The 18,976-nt window shown below is 42.4% G+C and overlaps 1 protein-coding gene across 5 annotated transcripts in view; it reads left to right on the top strand.

The window, feature by feature from the left end:
• The window catches only part of sema5a (sema domain, seven thrombospondin repeats (type 1 and type 1-like), transmembrane domain (TM) and short cytoplasmic domain, (semaphorin) 5A), a 121,106-nt gene extending 117,737 nt beyond the window's left edge, over positions 1-3,369 (top strand). For 4 of the 5 annotated variants that reach the window (XM_086191441.1, XM_086191440.1, XM_086191442.1 and 1 more), the window contains one exon: positions 1,868-3,369. In XM_086191441.1, the coding sequence (XP_086047567.1) occupies positions 1,868-1,987 (120 nt within the window). In that variant the 3' untranslated portion in view covers positions 1,988-3,369. Of the gene's footprint in view, positions 1-527; positions 748-1,867 lie in introns of all 5 variants that reach the window. The other variant, XR_015110902.1, reaches the window with a different exon arrangement.
• The last annotated feature ends 15,607 nt before the right edge of the window (positions 3,370-18,976 follow it).

Below are 18,976 nucleotides of genomic sequence, written 5' to 3'. Positions count from 1 at the left end.
TGAGGAGCGTTCATCTGTCACGCAATTAGAATGCGGAGCATAGAGCATGATTCAGTTAGATAGAGGCGGATATGAATATAGACGCTCCATGTTAAAGTACAAAAAGAACTGCATGACAAATGAGCACTGTCCAATTTTCCCAAAGCACATTGTGCCTGCAGCTTTCACTCACGGAGCCTAAATGGTTCGGACGATGCAGTGAATGTCCAACCATTAAATGTGCAAAAACCATAATGTGCCTCCTTTGAGTTTTTATAAGAAGGATTTATGAGCATCTGATGCTATATTTTAGGAGTTTTTGGCTCAGATCCTGCAGTTGAAGACACACATAAGTCATTATTATTCACTGTGTATCATTTTTTTCTTTCCTACTGCTTTCTTAGAGTATTTCAAGAGGTCTATGTTACGATCACAAACCCAAGTCTGGCTCTCGTGTCCTGTAACATTGATCATATGTACAGGCAGATAGAAGATGGCGCTAGGGTTTCTGTGAGGATGACTCTTGCCCATTCCTCTCCCCCCTGCAGCCAGATGTGTCGGTACTCTTGCCCTTGGATGACCCCGCCATGCACCAGCCTCTCTCTGCTAACATGGGGGTGTCCATGCGCGGCCTGGAGATTTTCTACTAACCTCTTCGACATCCCGCCTCTTGACCCCTCCCCAACAACTCTTTGACCCCAAGCACTACTACTTCCTCTTCCCCACCGTGCCCCTTCCACTTCCTGTGGCACTTCCTGTGTGTGGCAGGTTGGAGTAAAGACTTTAGTTTCTCTGCTCAGACCCCCTCTTCCTCTCTTCCATCCCTCCATTTTCCCTTCCCTACCCCACCCCCGGCTTGTGAGAAGGCAGTGTAGCCCTCTTTTATTTTTCCTCTCCTGCATGTGTGGGTTTTTTTTCCATGTTTGTCTTGTTTTTGTCATTTTTTTCTTTATGGGTTTTTTTTTTTGAACGTGTCTTCATGGATTAATTTAACGACTTGAGAAAGAAAATTAATTGCGATGCTGTTTTTAAATGCTCCTATGTTACCTCTCTATCACTAATGCCTGCTTCATAGTTCAAACTAATTTTGTTTACCACACCAAATGTAATCATTCTTCAGCCAATTAAACAGGCAAGAACACAGAGAAAATGATGCTAACAAGCATCCTAGCACAGCTGTTTTAAAAGCAGCCATGGGGCCACCTCCTGAGCTGCGGGAGTGTTGATTACGTCCCTTTGTGTGCAAATCACATAATGGGGAAGAACTATGAGGGCTGGGGTTTTGTTTGTGTTGGGGTTTTTTTGTCTGTTTTGTGCGGCACACTCCTTGTACCCCCATCAGTGTCAGTCAGAAACATTCATCAACTGCAAACACTGCATCATCAAGCGTTCCATTACACCACCTCGAGGGACTCCCAACACACACACGAACGCGCACACGCACGCATCCATTCGCCAAATTGCTGATGTTGTACTGAGCACCACATCAAGAAGCTGATGTTCACCGCGTCACACAGGGACAGAAAGAGTGACTCTTTCCTCTTGTTTAACAGGAAAGTGAGTCTCTTTTGATGGATTTTATACAGCCTAGATTGTCCTAGAGGGCCAAAACAATCTGAGGGCCATAAAAACTGCTGATGCCGGGTATTAGAGATGACAGAGGTGGACATAACACGCGGGCATCACAATAATGTGCCGTTGTGGTGGCTTATCATTTTTCCAGCCTGTTTGCGAACGCTTTGACCTTGCTCCGTAGAGTTTATGTCACTGAGCGGCTTGCCATTAATTTGTGTTGCTTTTTTTTTTTTTTCGTTTGGGGGGGGGGGGGGTTATGGGTTTTTATCATCTTGATTTTCATACTGACTTCATTTGTTTTTTGTATCCACAGGCCTTCAACAAAAACAATCTGATTCTGGAAGAAAGAAATAAGTACTTCAACCCTCAGCTTGCCGGGAAGACTTATACCAACGCATACTTCACCGACCTCAACACCTACGATGACTATTAATTTAAAGAGGACGCCATCATCCCTCCTCTCTTCTTTGTGCTTTGTATTGAGGTTTGTGACACCACACGTGGGATAACCCGCCCCACCCCGCCCAGCCCCACCTCCACCTTCACCGCCCCCCCTACTCTGAGACTCTATGGCAGCTGGTAATGAAAACACACAGACAGTCTCGCCAACAGAGGGAAACGCCCACTTTCTCTCAGGTGCCTTTGGGGGTACACTTGGAAAGCTTTTTTTTCTCTCTCTCTCTCTCTCTGTGTGGCAGATTTTTGCCTCGACTTTCACTGAGAAACGGACAAGAGGATTTCCCAATGTGGACTTATTAAAAAAAAGAAAGAAAAAAAGGGAAAAAAACTTAAAGAGATGGCAGGGGATCCCTTTTAACTTTTCCTGTGACGCCTCGTAAACAGACCTGTATTTGTAATGAGGGAAAGAATCACAGAAGCGCTTTGCATGACTTCACCTGTTTTCTCAGTTTTTGGGTGTTTTTATTTTTGTTTTTATTTTTATTTTGCATGACTGATGGCATTCCATTTTTGTTTAAACTTGCTTTTTTTCTGTTCTTTGTTCAGTTTTTCCGTAGGAGAAAAGGCTTTGGTGACATTTGCTAGCTTTTTTTCCTTCTACGGCTATCTTCAGAAATATCCACCTGCAGCTCTAGAACCAGGATGTAGATATTCGATGGTCACCTTTGTACATGTTTTTGTTTGTTTATTGTCGTCGCTTCTTCTTTTTTTTTTCCTGTTGCAGCTTGCAGCGTTTGAGGGACGGAGCTATCAGTGTAAAATTTTTCGTTCTTTTTCTTTTTCCGTTGTCGTCGTTGCTTTCTAAAAATGTTCGTATGTTCTTGTACAGGAAGTTTAGTTAAGCCTATGTCTGTAGTTTTATTTCCCTTTTCTTCAAACATTTATTCAGTGTTGCAAGTGTTAAAAGAATTGAAAAAAAATTTATTTTGAAAAGAAAATCTGTATTCTGACAAGTAATCAGGAGTATTCATATCAGCCGGCATCAATTCCATCTTTGTCACAGTACTTTTTTATATTTTTTTGTAAAAAACAAACAAATGTTTTTGAACTTTGATAGTGTTTGCTATTCCTTTGGCTTCGTATGTGTTTGTGAGAGAAGGATGTTTAAAGGCATTTACTGTACAGGTGGAGCGTAGCGAATCCAATCCTCCTCCACAACCAACTGGAGAGCTACACATAATCTACTATATACACGATGAAATCCACTCATCAAGTCGAGATCTTTCCGTTGGGAGTGTGTAACAAAAATAATAGGTTATCCAATGGTTCCGTTGCAACTAACTCTTTTTACATGTTTGCTTGTGTTACTGTGCATAAATTAAAAACTGCTTCGTACACAACACGCTTGTCAAGAGTGTGAGTTTTACAGGTTGCATTTCTACGATGTGAGGTTTTTAGATTCGGGGTTTTAATTAAGCTGGCTTCAGTTAGGGAGTGAACTTTCTAGACTTTTATATCTCTTGAGCAAAAATACTATAAAAGCAAAAGCACCACCTCGTTCAAAACAAGTTTAAGAGTCCCCAAAACTCAGCAATCATTTTCCTGTGCTCAGAGTGGTCTGATAGCCCTCTTCCCTCCTGTCCTCCACCTGCTTGGCAGCTAGTATAATTTGTTTTCTTTGGGTTTTTTTCCCTTTGTTATCACCTGCATGGCAGTGGTGGTGCTTTATTAAGTTTTATTTCTCCAACCCCCTGTGATCCCCTTTTAGTTGTGTTCCAAAGTTTGGTACCGATCCCCGTGACAAAAGTCCGTAGCTGAAATGAAAAATGACTTTTGGCTCAGAAACTTTGTCCAATTCTTCACTTATTTATGTGTCAAAGCCAAACAAATTAATAGAAAAATGTTGTATTTAAATCCAATTGGTTATTGAGGCCTGCGACCATAGTTTCAACCAATAATGACATCCACCTGTCAATCTATCTTAAGCTTTTAGTGGCTTGTAAATACTGTATGTCTACAAGCTAAGCTACATTAGCGTGCTAGCAAGAATGGTAAGTTTGTGTGTTTTTGTCTGTTCACCGCCTCAAAACCGCAATCAAGCATTCAACTGAAGCAGCAACTGCATGAAAATATGAAGCAGAAACCCCCTGAAGTCTGTACTTCAGTGAGAGGCAGCGGTTGTGTAACGGTAAACAATGTCCTCCCAGAAACTTGGAATGTTGTCGGGAAGGCACGGATGGAAACTCATTCGTTTGTTCGTCTCATTTGCTGTTCAAACATCTAAATCAGTTCAAACTGATGTTTCTCTGGACATTTTAAATTTTTTTTATAAACCTCCAATCCAGAGGTTAGGGGGGAGGATGATTTTCAGTAAGGCCGTGTCGCTAGCAAGATGTTTATGGTTGTGTAGGTGGAGAACACCAAAGTGTAGAATTGTGAGATTTTTGGCAGCCATCTTTTATTCCCTGTTTGACTGCGTCACGAAACAGAAGTTGAAACACTCTCAAAAAGCCATTTCTGCCAAACTGAAATCGTGGCTCCGCGGTGACAAATAGCCCAGTAGCGATGGAGGGATACCTGAAGGATACAAATGGCGTGAAGCAGCAGGGTAAAGGTGGTGTCTGAAGTCTAAATTCTAATCTGTATGATGGGCTGTAACACCACACTGTGCTGCTCTCCATCAACCTTCAACCTGACGTATGTGTAGAGGGTAATGGAGGGGTTGTTATTAATCACCCTGCTGTTTGGTTGGTCGGGGGGGTTGCTGATCCAGCTCAATGTACGGCCCATTCCTGTGCAGCTCCGGAGAATTAATCCTGCTTTACCTTGACTCAATTCATGTTGGAGAGCCGCATCCGGCACACGGGTACATTCAGGAAGATCATTGGTGTGTGAGCGGGTGAACATGTAAGTGTGTGTTTGAGGTTGAAAGGGTAGTTTGCAGTATGTGCTTTTCTCTTAATGTTGTTGCCTCCATGTTGAAACGTATAAATCATTCATCGATGCACACATGATGTATATTTCACACGCTTGCTTGCAGCTGGTATAGAAATGCTGAGACTTCCTTTAGCATCATTCCACAAATTCACCAGCAATTCATGAGCAATGTAGCTGTTTGTCAGTCAGACACATGTGACATTCCACCCTGACAGCAGGGCCAAGCACAATAAATGACTTTCCCAAAGTGGCATTTAGGGAGTGCTAAAGGTCACAGTTAAAGGTCAGAGGAGTCGCGCTCGTGCATGTCAAAGAAATGGAACTATGCTAATGTTTGAATGTGCCTAAGAGTCATGAAATGTGCCCTACATGAAGAGATGGCCCACGGTGCAATCCGATTTTTTTTATTATTATCATTAGTATTTTTGTGTGTATAAAGTCTTCGCTAAGTTGGGCAGCCTGGACATTCCCGATCTCCAGAGGATGAATCAAACTGGAAACCCGTTTCGTTGGTCTGTTTAGGGAAATATCTAAACATCCTACAGAAGTGGGAGACCTTGTGGAACATCTCCACAATTATCAGTAGATTTGCTGTTAAGTGTGGCAGAAACGGAAGTCTGCGTTGTCTCTTAGGGAAGTGTGTTGCGTCCACTTGAAAAAAAATTAATCGTCCGCTCATTATTTCTGAAATCAACGATGTTAATTTAGGGAAAACAGTAGATTGTTTTATTTTTTACTTTGTTGGAAAGGTTTTCTGGTTAAAAAAAACAGACAATTTTTGAAGCTAAAAGAACATCGAGGGAGCAACGGGTAGACGGACCTGGTATAAACACAGAGCTATCAGGGGAGTCAGAACAGGTGAGCAGGGGGAGAGCTGATTGGCTGGGGGAGACAGAGGGCGCATTAACGTGGCTGATGTGGTCAAAGTGTGTGTGTGTGTGGGGGGGGGGGGGGGTGAGCAAGGCTACAGGAAAACAGAAGGGACACACAGAGCAGGAAGACAACCAAAACACACCAGACGTGACAAACATAACAGAATACAAAATTAAAATCAACAGCCCAGATGGAACTGTGACAACAGATGGACTACATTAATTATTTAAAACAATCTACTATAGTTGGATCCTGTGAGGATATCAATAATTGGGCACTGTTTAAATTTGTTAACTCTGGATAAGTCTCAGTTTTGTGCTACAATGTTGCAATTTGACTTTGATTTTCTTTATTTTTTTCCCCTCGATATTGTTTAAATACTCTGCACAGGATATTTGTAAGAAGTGGATCCAAGAAACGATGTCGCCGCAAAGGGCAGACCTCTAATTATTGTTAATGCTGAGCGTGACATATCCCAATAACGACGGCGTGATAAAACCCCCACACCCGTATGCTGCATCTGTGATCGTGAACTATGATCATGAATGTTGAAAACAAATCGATACAGAGAGACCTTGCACACCATCTGTCGGGGAAGTAGTTCCTGATTTCAAAATAAAGCGCACAACAATATTTCATAAAAGCATTTGAGGTCACATTTTGTTGCTGATATCAATGCCAGAGTCTTTTATCTTTTATTGTTGTTTGTTTATCTGATTGGCTGAAGACACAAGCAACCCTCCAGTTATAGAAGCAGGATAATTCCATCAGTGTCTGGATGGTTATAAATCCTACTGTCCTCTATAAACCCATAATCCCAGTTTTGAAGAGTCCAACTGTATATGACTGTACCAGTGAGAATATTGACCCATATAGAATTCTACGCTTCCATTCGGCCTATTTTCTCGATTGATACCCGCGTTGAAAGGGAAATTGATTTGCTATAAATAGCGTCGTCTCCAAATATGAGCCAAGATTCTGTGTGCATGCATAACAGCCTATTTGCTCATGAAGCATTGGGGAGCTCTGTTAATTAGCAGCCTGTATACGGGAGCTTCGAGAGGCAAACAAGGTGAGTGAGTGAGATTGCTCCTGTCAGGCAGGTAACAGAGCGTGAACATCCCATTAAACACCTCTTTTTCCTCCTGGGACCAGATTTTCTCTCATTCACATGGATCACTGTGTTTTAGACTGGCCTCTCAGCACCTCTCAGAGCAGATCCACCCTCTTGTCAGTACGGGAATTTCAGCCGGACTAATAGTACAAATGTCCCACAATTGCGTCCCTAGGCTTTAGTAGTGATTGGAGCCATTCGGAACGTCTGTTAATCCAGCGATATTTAGTCATTTGTTACTTGGGAATCAGGTTACGGGACCCAAACTAGTCAGTTTAGCATGTTCTGAAAATTGCTTTCGGGCAGGAAAAATCAGAGATGAATTTATTCTGTCTGTATGTAACATGGGAGAGGTGACAAAAAACAACCCCAGGGAAGAATGCTCAACAATTTATGAGCTGTCATAAAACACCGTGTGGTTTTTCTTTTTTCTGCAGTTGGAAAATAACAGTGATTATGACTCCTGGATTGGAATCCTTTAGCAGGGGGTCGGCGATAGGACAGCTATAAATTAGATGCTTTTCCCAACAACACAGCAGTGCTGAAGTGTAGCTTGTATGCTCTGTTATCAGAGTCCACCTGAGGCCAAAGCGAATCCTTACCACTTCAGATGACAGCCTGGTTAATCTCAATCTAGAATGTAAAAATTTAGTAAAAAGGTTGGGCCGAGTTTTCGAGAGAAACACGCTGAGGTTAGTTCATCTTCACATGGATGAAAACACCGCCGTGCTCGATATGAGCTACTCTGACCAGTGTGACCACTGTCAGACAAATAGGGGGAGGAATCCTACACCAAAGCACTTTTCTCTGCACAAAAATACTGTCCCAAGAGTCAAGAGAACAAGGCGGGATCCAATCTTTCTCACTTTTAAACCTTTCTGGAGTTTTACAGAGGCACACGGCTGATTAAACTCTTGGCAAACTGACACCGGAGGGCCATCAGAACGTTAGACGCCCTCTGTGCAGTGGAACTGGAAAGCAACTGATGCAAACAATCACAACAGCAATTAGAACAAACGGCTGAGGTGACTCGCTGATGAAGCCTCGTATTAATACGCCAATTTATACCGTTGGCAAAGATCTAGAACGTCCAAAGCCAGGGAATTATTTTGTCCAAAACACACGATTACATCCACAAACAATCACAGACTGATCATTTCCAGTAAGTATATAGATGTGTGTATTCTGTATCATCCAAACTCAGTTGAACTCTCCATGTTGTGAGCGCCTGTCAAATAGACATTTGACCTTTGACCTCCAAAATCGTTTTAGTTCATTTTTCGAGTCAGAGTGATGTACCAAAATTGAAGACATTTCCTTGAAGGTGTTGATGAGATGTCAGACATTTACTAACCAATGGACGGTGTGAAAATAGCAAGTGCCCTCTGACCTTTTGATTGACACCTCATTTGACCCCTTCCATATCCCATCGTGACACTGTTGCTATTTTAAAATAACACCAGTGTATGATACTAATGTGTTACCCACCAAACAGAGAGAGACAGACAGAACGCAGTAAAGGCTAAAGCTGACAAATACAAACAATTGAAGAAGTCCATTAAAGCGAAGGCTGTAAGAGATTAGGACTGTGTAAAAGTGAATCATCCAATATGGCTGCCATATGGCACAGTGGTGCAGTGGTCAGCACTGTCACCTCACAGCAAGAAGGTTCTGGGTTCGAGCTCCAGCTCCAGCACAGGATCTTTCTGTGGAGTCTCCATGTTCTCCCTGTTCCTGTGTGGGTTCTCTCTGGTACTCCAGCTTCCTCCACAGTCCAAAGACATCAAGAGAGGACGAGGCTGATTGATACTCTAAATTGACCGTAGGTATGGCTGTGAGTGTGAATGGTTGTCTGTCTCTATGTGTTGGCTCGGTGATGGACTGGTGACCTGTCCAGGGTGAACCCTCTCACCCTCGCCTGAAGGCTGCCACGACTCTTAACAGGATAAGCGAAAGAAAATGGATGGATGGACACAACGAGGTCTATAAAATAACCAGTTTCTTATAGTGCTCTAATCCACGTCAGGATGATAAAAGAAAGTTCCTTTAGGTTCCACACAAAGCCAGACTGCAGTGCGCTAAGTTCTAAGAACTTTCTACATTTTTACTTCTACCTTGTTCCCTTGATAACATTTTGCATCCATAAACAGGGGCTGTAATCTAGAGCTTTTCCTCTCGCTAGGTTTATGAGAGAACATTCAATTTGACGCAGTTTGAGTCCAGACTAACACAACTATGTATTCAAAACAGATGACAGTAATTCTTCAAAGCAGCTCTAAATTAACAGCCTCGCCGCTACGCATCTGTTGTTGGTGTAACTTTCCAAATAGTGAGGCGGTCCAGTTTTCACAGCTCAAACCCGTTTCTTCTTCTTCTCTTCTCTCCCCGCACAGAAGGAAACGCAACTTGTAGCAGGATTCAATCAGGACACAGACAGAAATGCGTGGGTAGATAGGAAGCTGGCATGACATTGCAAGTTCTGTCGTGCCAGACTGAAGGATGAATGTCACCGTATAAGCCTCTAATGCCAGTCGAGAGATGCCACCATAGATTCTTCCCTGAGACATCTGGAATCCCAGGTGTCCGTCCGCTGATCCAGGTCTCAGCTGCAGGAAGCCAAGAGTCCTCACGGATGCCAAGATCCTCGCAACAGCAGCCAAGCCACACAGAGGCTTATCAAGCGCCACCACAACTCTTTATGGTCCCATTCACCTCAATCAAAGCTGTTATTTAGGTAACGAGCCAAGATGGCGGATATCGCTGCGCTCCAATTACCCTGCCATGTCTCCGCCATCTTTTCCTGCCAGCTCCCTCACACAAGCCCTGATTCTCCTCAGCGTGCCCAGCTGCTCTGGCACCGCTCGGCTTCCTGGGTATCTGTGCACACGGAGACCTTTCCCAACACAAGGGCTCTGTCACCGCTCACAGGGCTATTGATGACTGGCTATACAGGTCATATCCGTAGAGCCAAGATGGCTTTCAAAGCAGTGTTGTTCAATCCAGAGCTGTAATCAGATTTAATAACGTGGTCATCAACGATTACGGCCGTCTGAAGAAAGCTCTGATGGTAAATCATTCCAAATTCCACGATCATTCATCAGACTGACAGTGTTGTGTGAGCATTGAAACCACAACAATCAAGAGTGTTTCTGGTGTCATTGATCCAACACTGGTGCACCATATTTTTAGCAAAATTACTGCAACATAAACACACATCTGGGCAGATCGTCAATGCTTATAACGTCTAAGTAGAACCGAACCCCAGAAATTAGTCATCCGGTTCCCTCGGCTCAACATTTCTCAGGTTTCGATACAGCTTCAGATCACCAGCAGGGTTTGTTTGTTTTTTCCAGAATTTCACAAAAAGCTATTTACGTGTCCTTAAGACAAGAGTTGCGAACAAAAAAGCGAACACGGCTACAGAGGTTGTTAAATGTCACCGCACCAGAAACAAGATGAAGCTAGCTGTGGTGTAGCTCTGTCACTGTTACTGAAGCTGAAGAAAAACTCCACTAATTCATCCGCGCGGGGCATTTGTAGAGGCAGTCATAGGTGCCGTTTAGTCTTTAAAGGTCAACTTTAATCTACAAATGTCAGGTTTTTTTCTTGACATTTCATCTCTATTTTTTAAATGCACCACACACACAAAAATATCTTCCTCTTAATGACTTTAACTTCACTCTCCACTTTTTTCCCTCCTTAGAGTTCATCATAAAAAAACAAATCCGCCGCCTTTCATTTCTTTCCTTCGTTCCTGGCCCCACAATGGCATCATCGACCCTACCATGTATCTTTATTCTCCTTATGCTCAATTCAAATATTTACATTTGAAATCGTGAAATACGTCGAGGTACAGCGGTCACGTGTGTCACGGTCCCTGTCTCGTGCTTCCTGTTGTGTTTTGTAGTCATGTCCTGTCTTCCTGACCTCCCTCCTGTGATCACCTTGTGTGTCTCACCTGGTTGTTTGCACCACCTGTGTCTTGTTTTCCCTCATGTATTTAATCTTAGTGTTTCCCCTGCTCGGTGTGGGTCCATTGTCGTGTTGTTGTGTGTCACTAACCGAGTTTCACGAGTCTCCAGTCGCCAGCCTCCCCAGTCTTCAGCTGCCAGCCTCCCCAGTCTCAACCCTCCAGTCGCCAGCCTCCCCAGTCTTCAGCTGCCAGCCTCCCCAGTCTCAAGCCTCCAGTCGCCAGCCTCCCCAGTCTTCAGCTGCCAGCCTCCCCAGTCTCAAGTCTCCAGTCGCCAGCCTCCCCAGTCGCCAATCGCCAGTTTCAATAAACCTCTTGTGTGCACCGTCCCTCTCAGTCTGCTCTTGGGTCGACTTCCCTCCTTCCCCACTATCCGTAACAGCGTGTATCATATCATCACTGATTTAGCCGTCACACCCAAGCCGAGCAGAGGCGAGACGATCATTTGATTTTCTCCCAGTTTAGCCAGAAGGAGGTGACATTAAATCCCCTTTTATTTGATTAAAAAGTTAACGTATTAGACAGGTACAAATGGTCTTCATCTTGTTTTATTCCCAGCTGGATGATTTTGGGGGGGGGGGGGTAAATCCAAGACCAGAGGCGTTGAATCTGCTCTGACTGGTATGGTGAATATAAAAAAAGGACGATACGTTTTGTTTTGTTTTTTTACATAGAGGACAGGAAAAGAAGATTAAAAAAAACCCACAAAGTTCTTTTTAGGGTGTAAAACAAGTTCATCTTCCCTCTATAAGTGTGCCATGACCATTAAACCATATTTTCATCAGATTATTCAAGTGGGTTGTGCCATTATGTGCATGCAGAACATTTGCAGAGCTGAGAAAGCTCTTGACCTCCGCCGAGCGATACACTGAGCTCAGCACAGCAGGGATTGGGGAATTGCTCTAAACTTTTCATTATTACTTCATCAGCACTTTATAAAATGCCAGGTCAAAAGAGACCCCAAAGCAATATTGTTATGTTGTTTTTTTTATTTTATTATTTTTACCCTGTTGTACAACTTGCACAACATGTAATATATTTAATACAATAAGAAAAGACGTTGATTTACTCTTTTAAATGGTTGGTTCAGAGCGGGTCGTTAAAGTGATGAACAGGACGGTTTGAGACGTGAGAGACTTTCTCTCAGACCTCCTTAAGTTGCTGCTTCTTTTCTCAACAAACTCGCGTCAGAAAGTCTTCCACTGTCATTCTATAAGCAGGGCTGCAAAAAATGATCCCAAAAAGTGGGGTAAAACCCATAACTCGTACAGTTTGGGGGGTCATTTTTGGCTTTACTTTCACATTAATGAGCCAAAAATGCACAAATCTGGTATCATGTCAACGCGCAAATGAAAACGTGAAGTACTTCTTTGCACCCAGCAGTCCAGTAAATGCCTGCCCGGTGATGGCAGTTGTTTAAAGGAGATTCTAATTCCTCCTTAAAATCAGAGCGTACAGTCTGACTTGTACACTTATACATGATGGCAGTGGGGGGGTGGTGTCTCAGTTCCTCTCCTTTAGCCAAATCAATAAATGTTTCTTTCACTTACAAGCGACCTGGAAGTGCAGCCTCAGACGGCGGCGAGCCAAGTTCACCCTGGTCGTTGGAGTGTCTTAGGACAAGGGAATAGCTCTCTAGTCGTATTAGCGCCTCGGCAACCCTCCAGGACTCCTCCTCCAGGGGGACTTTCCTGAGACTGGAGAGTCGTGGTCCTCTCATCAGCGGCAAATATTAGATAATCATCTAGAAATACAATTTTTCTATCCGCTGCCAAAATCTGTCGAACAGCAGCATCACCGGTACTTTGTTACTATGTTATCTGGACACAAACACATTTACATTATATTTTATTCACCGGAGCCATTGAACCTTTATAATTTTGAGTAAAGCAGAAAACAGAAAATGATTATGACTGTAATCACGGAGACGGTTGTAGAACTTCAATTTCTTTTTAAGAGACACTGACTCATATTCATTTTTGAAGGAGGTTAACCGGCGTCACCTCCTCTGCGAGTGCGAAGGCCGTTTTGATTTATGTTAGCGTGGTTTGATGGTGACATTCACAAGTCAAAATGCAACATTCAATGCCCGCCTCATCATTCAGACCCCAGCTGCAGTCAAATCAAGCGTTGAGGTCAGTAAAATAAAAACAGAGACATGTCTTTTGCATCCTCCGGGTTCTCTGCAATCATCTGTTCGGAGCTGCACTTGTGTTGGTGGTGCTCGACGCTCCTCTCTGAGTGTCCACTTCCCTGCTTTGACTGTCTTTCTCGCTGGCTGCCACTCTGGCTTCTACCTGACATTTCTGATGATAGCACTAGAATCTTAAAGAGGGAACAAACACAAGTCGCTAATACGCATTCAGCTCTGCTCGGGTCCACTGTAAATATCATAACAAATTCAATGCAAAGCGCAACCTTGAGCAGAATCCTTTTTTTCTTGTCGTTTGTATTTGTTTTGTTGCATGCACTGAAAAAATGTTTCAACTGATATTTGATCAAATAAAGCAGCATTAGATATCTTCAAATCCAAACCATTTAAAAAACAAAAACAAAATAAAGTTGCAGCTTATGGATGTTATTCCTACTTCCCCAAAGTCAGGTTGCCTTTTATATTGTCTTCCTCTGATATTATCATAAGTCTTTTGTTTGTGATGGGGGTTTTTTTCTTGAAAACTTCTTCTATATTGTGATTTGTTTCCTCTAAGCCTCGTGACATTTTGCCACCCTCATACTTTTCTCTTTCACCAACCCCCCCCCCCAAAAAAAACAAAAAAAAATCTTAAAAAGTCAGAATTTGTTCACATATAAATACCCCGCCAAAATAAAAGAGTTTGGAAGATGAATGTGAATGTAATTAATCGTGATGAGGAGACAGTGCTGGATACTTGTGTTTCGAGAGATGCACTGTCTATCAGAAACTGCCTGTTATCAACTCAAAGTGCATAAATATCTGCGTGACCTTCTAGAAACACTCTGTTGAGTTGAGAAACTCGACTTGTCCTGCACTCACCAGCTAGAACCGTAGCTTCAACAGGTTCCGTATCGACGGAAAACATCCACATTTCTGGATCGTTTCTTTCAGCGATGTGTTATGTCCTTGGCCTCAAAAAAGCTACATAAAGAATTCCACAGATTTCATACATACAAGCCAGCAATAAACAGTTTTGCTGGTAATGGTCTATTCAGCTTTAATGTTCCAATGTTCCCATACGGGGGGGGGGGGGGGGGGGAGACTCTGCCAAGCTAAAGTTCTCAAGGTTGCGTTCAGAATTTCAAGTGATGACAAGAAGCTTTTTCCATCACAATGGGTTTTGTTTGTCTTTGTTTGGTTCTTTGGTGATATCCAGAGTCAACATGGCTCCAAAATGGCTCCCGTGGTTCATTCTACAGAGGCAGTGCTGTAGGAAACCAAAACAAACACGCAGTAGCATAGACGCTGAAAGAATTCACAAAAATGAAGGCCAAAATAGCTTGACCGTCCCCTGGTGGCCTGTTGCAGAATAAACTCTGCCCCCTTCAGGTTGCTGGATGGAAATCTTATCAAACTAAAATCTCAAGGTAGAACCCCCTCTGACACGTTTTTCTCCCAATGATGACTTCTGTAATTCTTGCTATTTTTGATCACACTGATATTGTGGCATGGCTCAGGAGGTCGAGTTACCGCTCAATATTGGAAGGATTGCTGGTTCGATCCCCGCCTGTCCTTCAGCAAGACGCTAAACTCCTGATGAAGCAGGTCCTCTAATGGAGGTCCCCATGAAGATCCCTGGGTTGTCAGGGCTTCCACACTTTGATGACCAAAGACCGGAACACGGTGGATTTTTCCATCCTCTCTTGTCACCAGCCCCCGTACACTTAGTGTCTCTCTTCACTTCAGCTCTCGGCCTGTGTATCTCAGCGTCTCCCTCATCTAGGATACAGTCTCCGCCACTGCATAGAATTTCAAGTTCTTCTATCATGTTCATGCCTGGGAAACCATTTATTAATTTGAGGTCTTGTTTTGTATCAGTCAGCACAAACATGAGCGTTTTACCGGATGTTTGCACGGAAGTTGAGGTAGAACAACCTAACACGAGAATGTCAAGTCCATTTGCTGCTGTGTGTTGGATTCTGATGGCTTACATCACCGCTAAATGGTCACGGAGGTGATTCGAGACTGTTGTACTTACGTTGCAACACACTCCGCCATTTGACTCCCAATTACGAGTGTCGGACATGGAATCAGGGACATTTTGTGTGTGTGTGTCCTGTTCTTACTCCTCCATGTCACAGCATGTTGCACAATGTTTACTTGATCATTTATGTCGAAATTTCCGAAATCTCATCCAGTGATTAGGACCAGAATTGGGCCGATAAGCTGAACTGATACGTTTCTACCTGAGCTCATGCTAAGGAAGTTAGCATTTCCCTAGTTTCTTACACAACACTTACACTTCCTGGTAGTATGCCACCTACTATTGATTTGGAGAATGAAATATGAAGCACTAAATTCATTCAATTAACTTTGCTCCACACTAACTTATTCCAATAACTGTTTGGGGGGGGAAGCCAAGAATTTTTTTTTTTTTTTGCAACAAATATTTACACAGGATAAAGTGGAATTAGTTCAACCATCACCTTCTTTTTACTTCCTCTTCTTTTTCCCTGTAGTACAGGGACCTGCAAAATATAAACATCTAAGATACTGACTGGCACAAAGTAGAAGTTCCTGGATGTGTGGGGATGATCAGAGAGGCAGGCTGCACACAGACATCCAGGAGAAATCACTGACACGGGGGAAAAACTGTACACACACGTTTTAAGAATACGGTTGATACGCTGAAGAGTTTGAAGCAAAAAAAAAAAAAAAAAAGCTTTCATTTGTATAATAAAATGAATAAATCTGCAAAGTAACGCAGCTAAACTCGTGGTAGTATCACGCTGACTTTTAAAAGGTACATTAAATATATTTATTTTACTGAGACACGTTCTCATGACATAATGGTGGGTACATGCACTTCCATCCTGTCTGGGGATTCATTTCAGCCCCCCGGAGGTGAATGATGACATTGTGTTCTCACGCTACCACTGAACCTTTAGGGAGGCTCAGATTTCCTAGATCTGTTATCACTGATTTCTCAGATAGGACTTGTTGCTTTTTTTTAAATGAACAAATCATCCAGTCCAAGTCAAAGACTGGTGTTTGAATGTTTTATGGGAAGAAATTGGGGGTCTCGTTGGTTTCAACTGTAAAAAACTCTCGTTTGCGTAAAAGGTTTTAATCAACAGAAGATTGAAGCCGTTCGTTTTTCATGCAGTGCCGGCTGGTTTGCCGCAATCAACAAGAGCAACAGCAACAAAAAAGACTTAAGAGCAAGAAGAAGTGACAGTTACTTTAGTAGCTTGGAAATTCAACAAAAGACATGACGCACTCCTTTGACAAAGACATCTGACTGTGGAGGCAGAAGCCCCCCGCCACAACCCTCCCTCGCACAAACGCCACGTCACACTCTGACGGAGGCGGACAGGAGACGTAACGAGTTGCCGGCGGATTAATGATGAATGTGCAGTGACTGACGAATGCCTTGTCTGAGGAAGCTAACGCACGCTATGATGCTGCTCAAGCTTGAGTAATTAGCGTTTAGGTGGCATTCTTATGGTCGCCTTTACTTGTTTTTATTCCTTTGAAATCATTGTCAATCAGGGAAAAACACAAACACGCTGAAAATGCTCATTAAGGGGGGGGGGGGGGAGACAATCTGTCAAATCCCAAACCGAAAATAATATTTGTGAGGGTGTTTTTTTGTTGTTGTTTGTTTTGACTGGGTTTCTGATTGTGGGAGTGTAAGCGACATCTCATGGGAGACGGAGGAGAGGTCAGGCTGAAAAAGAAGAAACTGCACTCATCACCTGTTTGGATGACAAATGAGAGCCTTCATCAACCACAGAAAGGGAGGAGAAAAAGAAAGATGGAGAAATGAAAGGAGGAGGAGGAGGTGGAGCTCATTTCTACACATTATGAGGGAGATTCTTTTTTTTTTTTTTGGTTTTTTTGTCTTACTAGCATTTTTAAAGCACACAATAGAGGACCCAATATCCCAGAACGCTACGGGTTTCCTCCCTTTGATTAATGAAAGTGCTCAAAACAGGCAGGAAGAGACTTTAGGGATTTATGCTTATAAGAAAATTGATTCCCTCTAACTAGAAAACAATGAAGAATGAGGAAGCGTAATGAGTGGGTAACTGTTAGACTTCACGATCGTTACCGACTCTGGGAGAGCAATCACCTTTTTTCAAGAAAAAAAAATGTTTTTTAAATTATAGATATATAGATATAGATATGAACAATACTCTGCTATTAATGGCTCTTTTAGTTGAGAGCAAAGCAGGGCTGAGAAACAGGAGACTGATTACCTGCATTGTAATACAGGAACTCTCATATCACACAGGAGACAAAGTAAAATCAAGATTTATATCAAGAAAGCCGCCTTGTTTTCCAATACATTTGCCTTTCTGTTACAAACTTTTAATAGTTGAAAAAAAGGAAAGCATTTGAATCTTCAAGCCAAGTCAGTCGTAAAGGATGTTTCGGAGATTAATCAGCGTTAATTTGTCCCCCCCCCCCCTTTTTTAAAACAAAAAAACAACCGCTTACCCATCATTCTCTCCTTCTTTACGACTAACAATTAAACTCGTGCTTTACTCATCATTTCAGCACCCATTAGATTCATCCTCTCTGCTAATGGGCCGTGTGATGAGCTATTGATCTACAGCAAGGTGTCTCAGGAAGTACAGGAAGGACTACACGAAAGAAACACACACACACACACACACACACACCAAAGAACCATCTGCAACGTAACCTAAAATGTAACTTAGTCTTCGTCAAAGAAATCATGAAAACGTGCACGTGTAAGTAAACTGTTGTTTTGGTATTACGAATAACTATAATTAATTGTTTAAAACTCGTCTGAGTTTCCACGTTTCCTTTACCGTCGCTTTCACACAAAAAAAAACCTACATTTTGTTTAATTTAAAAGACAAAACAATAGTGCAAGTTTGGTTGAATAAAAAGTAGCCTGAAATGAAGGAATATGTGGAAATATGATCCATGATCTCCTTTTTTAAGTTTTTATAGCTGAGCTTGGAAAAAAGACAGCGTTCACAAATACATTCATTATTTGCAGGAAATAAAAAGGCCGGTGAACAAGATTTAAGCTGATTCCCACTTGCTGCCCTTCAACAACTGACATGACAATTCAGTCTTCACAATAGAAAATACAATGTCAGCGCAATATGAAGCATGTTAACACCCAACCAGTGTATAAGAGTTTCTTTTTTAATCGATGGGTGCAGTGTTTATGTCCCAGCAGCTTTTGAGTAATCACCGTTTGAAAAGATGCACACATTCGGGGTGAAGTATCACTTGAACAGACAAAATGAGTCGAACTGTTGTGCGTTAAAGCGATGCTACTCAGTGTTCATCTCACCTCTCTTAACAAAAGGTTCACCAGTTATTAACCCATCCAGTATAAACGCCGGCTTGTCAACAGGCTGCTTCCTTTAAGCAAACTAATGATAATTACTTTAACCTCGGGCCACTTTGACTGAGGAAATAATCAAAAATAATTCCTCCTCAGCAATTTGATATCAGTTCAACCTGATGAGGTTTTTCATTTTCCGGAAGAGGCTCGGTTACATTATAGGAGCGGCGTGAGTGATGGGGGTAATTAGGATGGAGGGTGTCCTATCTCAACCTCTGCTCTCCAACCTTCTCCAGACCTTTAAAGACTTTTTCTCTCTGACACCAGACGCTCGTGAATGAAAGATTAATCACATTCATTAGAGAGTTGTGATCAGTTTATGATTATTAATAAGGCTGAGGACTTAAGTCGTCTAAAGCTGGCCGTATGATTTTACTGATGTTGTAAAATTCCATCTTGTATTACTGGTTTTGCAAAGTAGTTCCAACTGAACTCAACCCAAATGAGGCGTTAACTTGCTCTTCTCTCAAAAGGTGGGGTTAAAACTTTTTGGCACTTCTTTAGAATAGGCTTTTATCAACAAAACAAGATATACGTTACTTTTATCCCGCTTCTCGCGTGCGTTGAAATTTTTTTTTTTAAACCCAGGTCTGCACCATGAAT

Source organism: Aulostomus chinensis, chromosome 21 (assembly GCF_037954235.1).
Source record: "Aulostomus chinensis isolate RoL2024-O1b breed Wild chromosome 21, RoL_Achi_v1.0, whole genome shotgun sequence".
Classification (NCBI taxonomy): Eukaryota; Metazoa; Chordata; class Actinopteri; order Syngnathiformes; family Aulostomidae; genus Aulostomus; species Aulostomus chinensis.
Note: the sequence above shows the minus strand (reverse complement) of the source record. Positions and strands in the feature narration are given on the sequence as shown.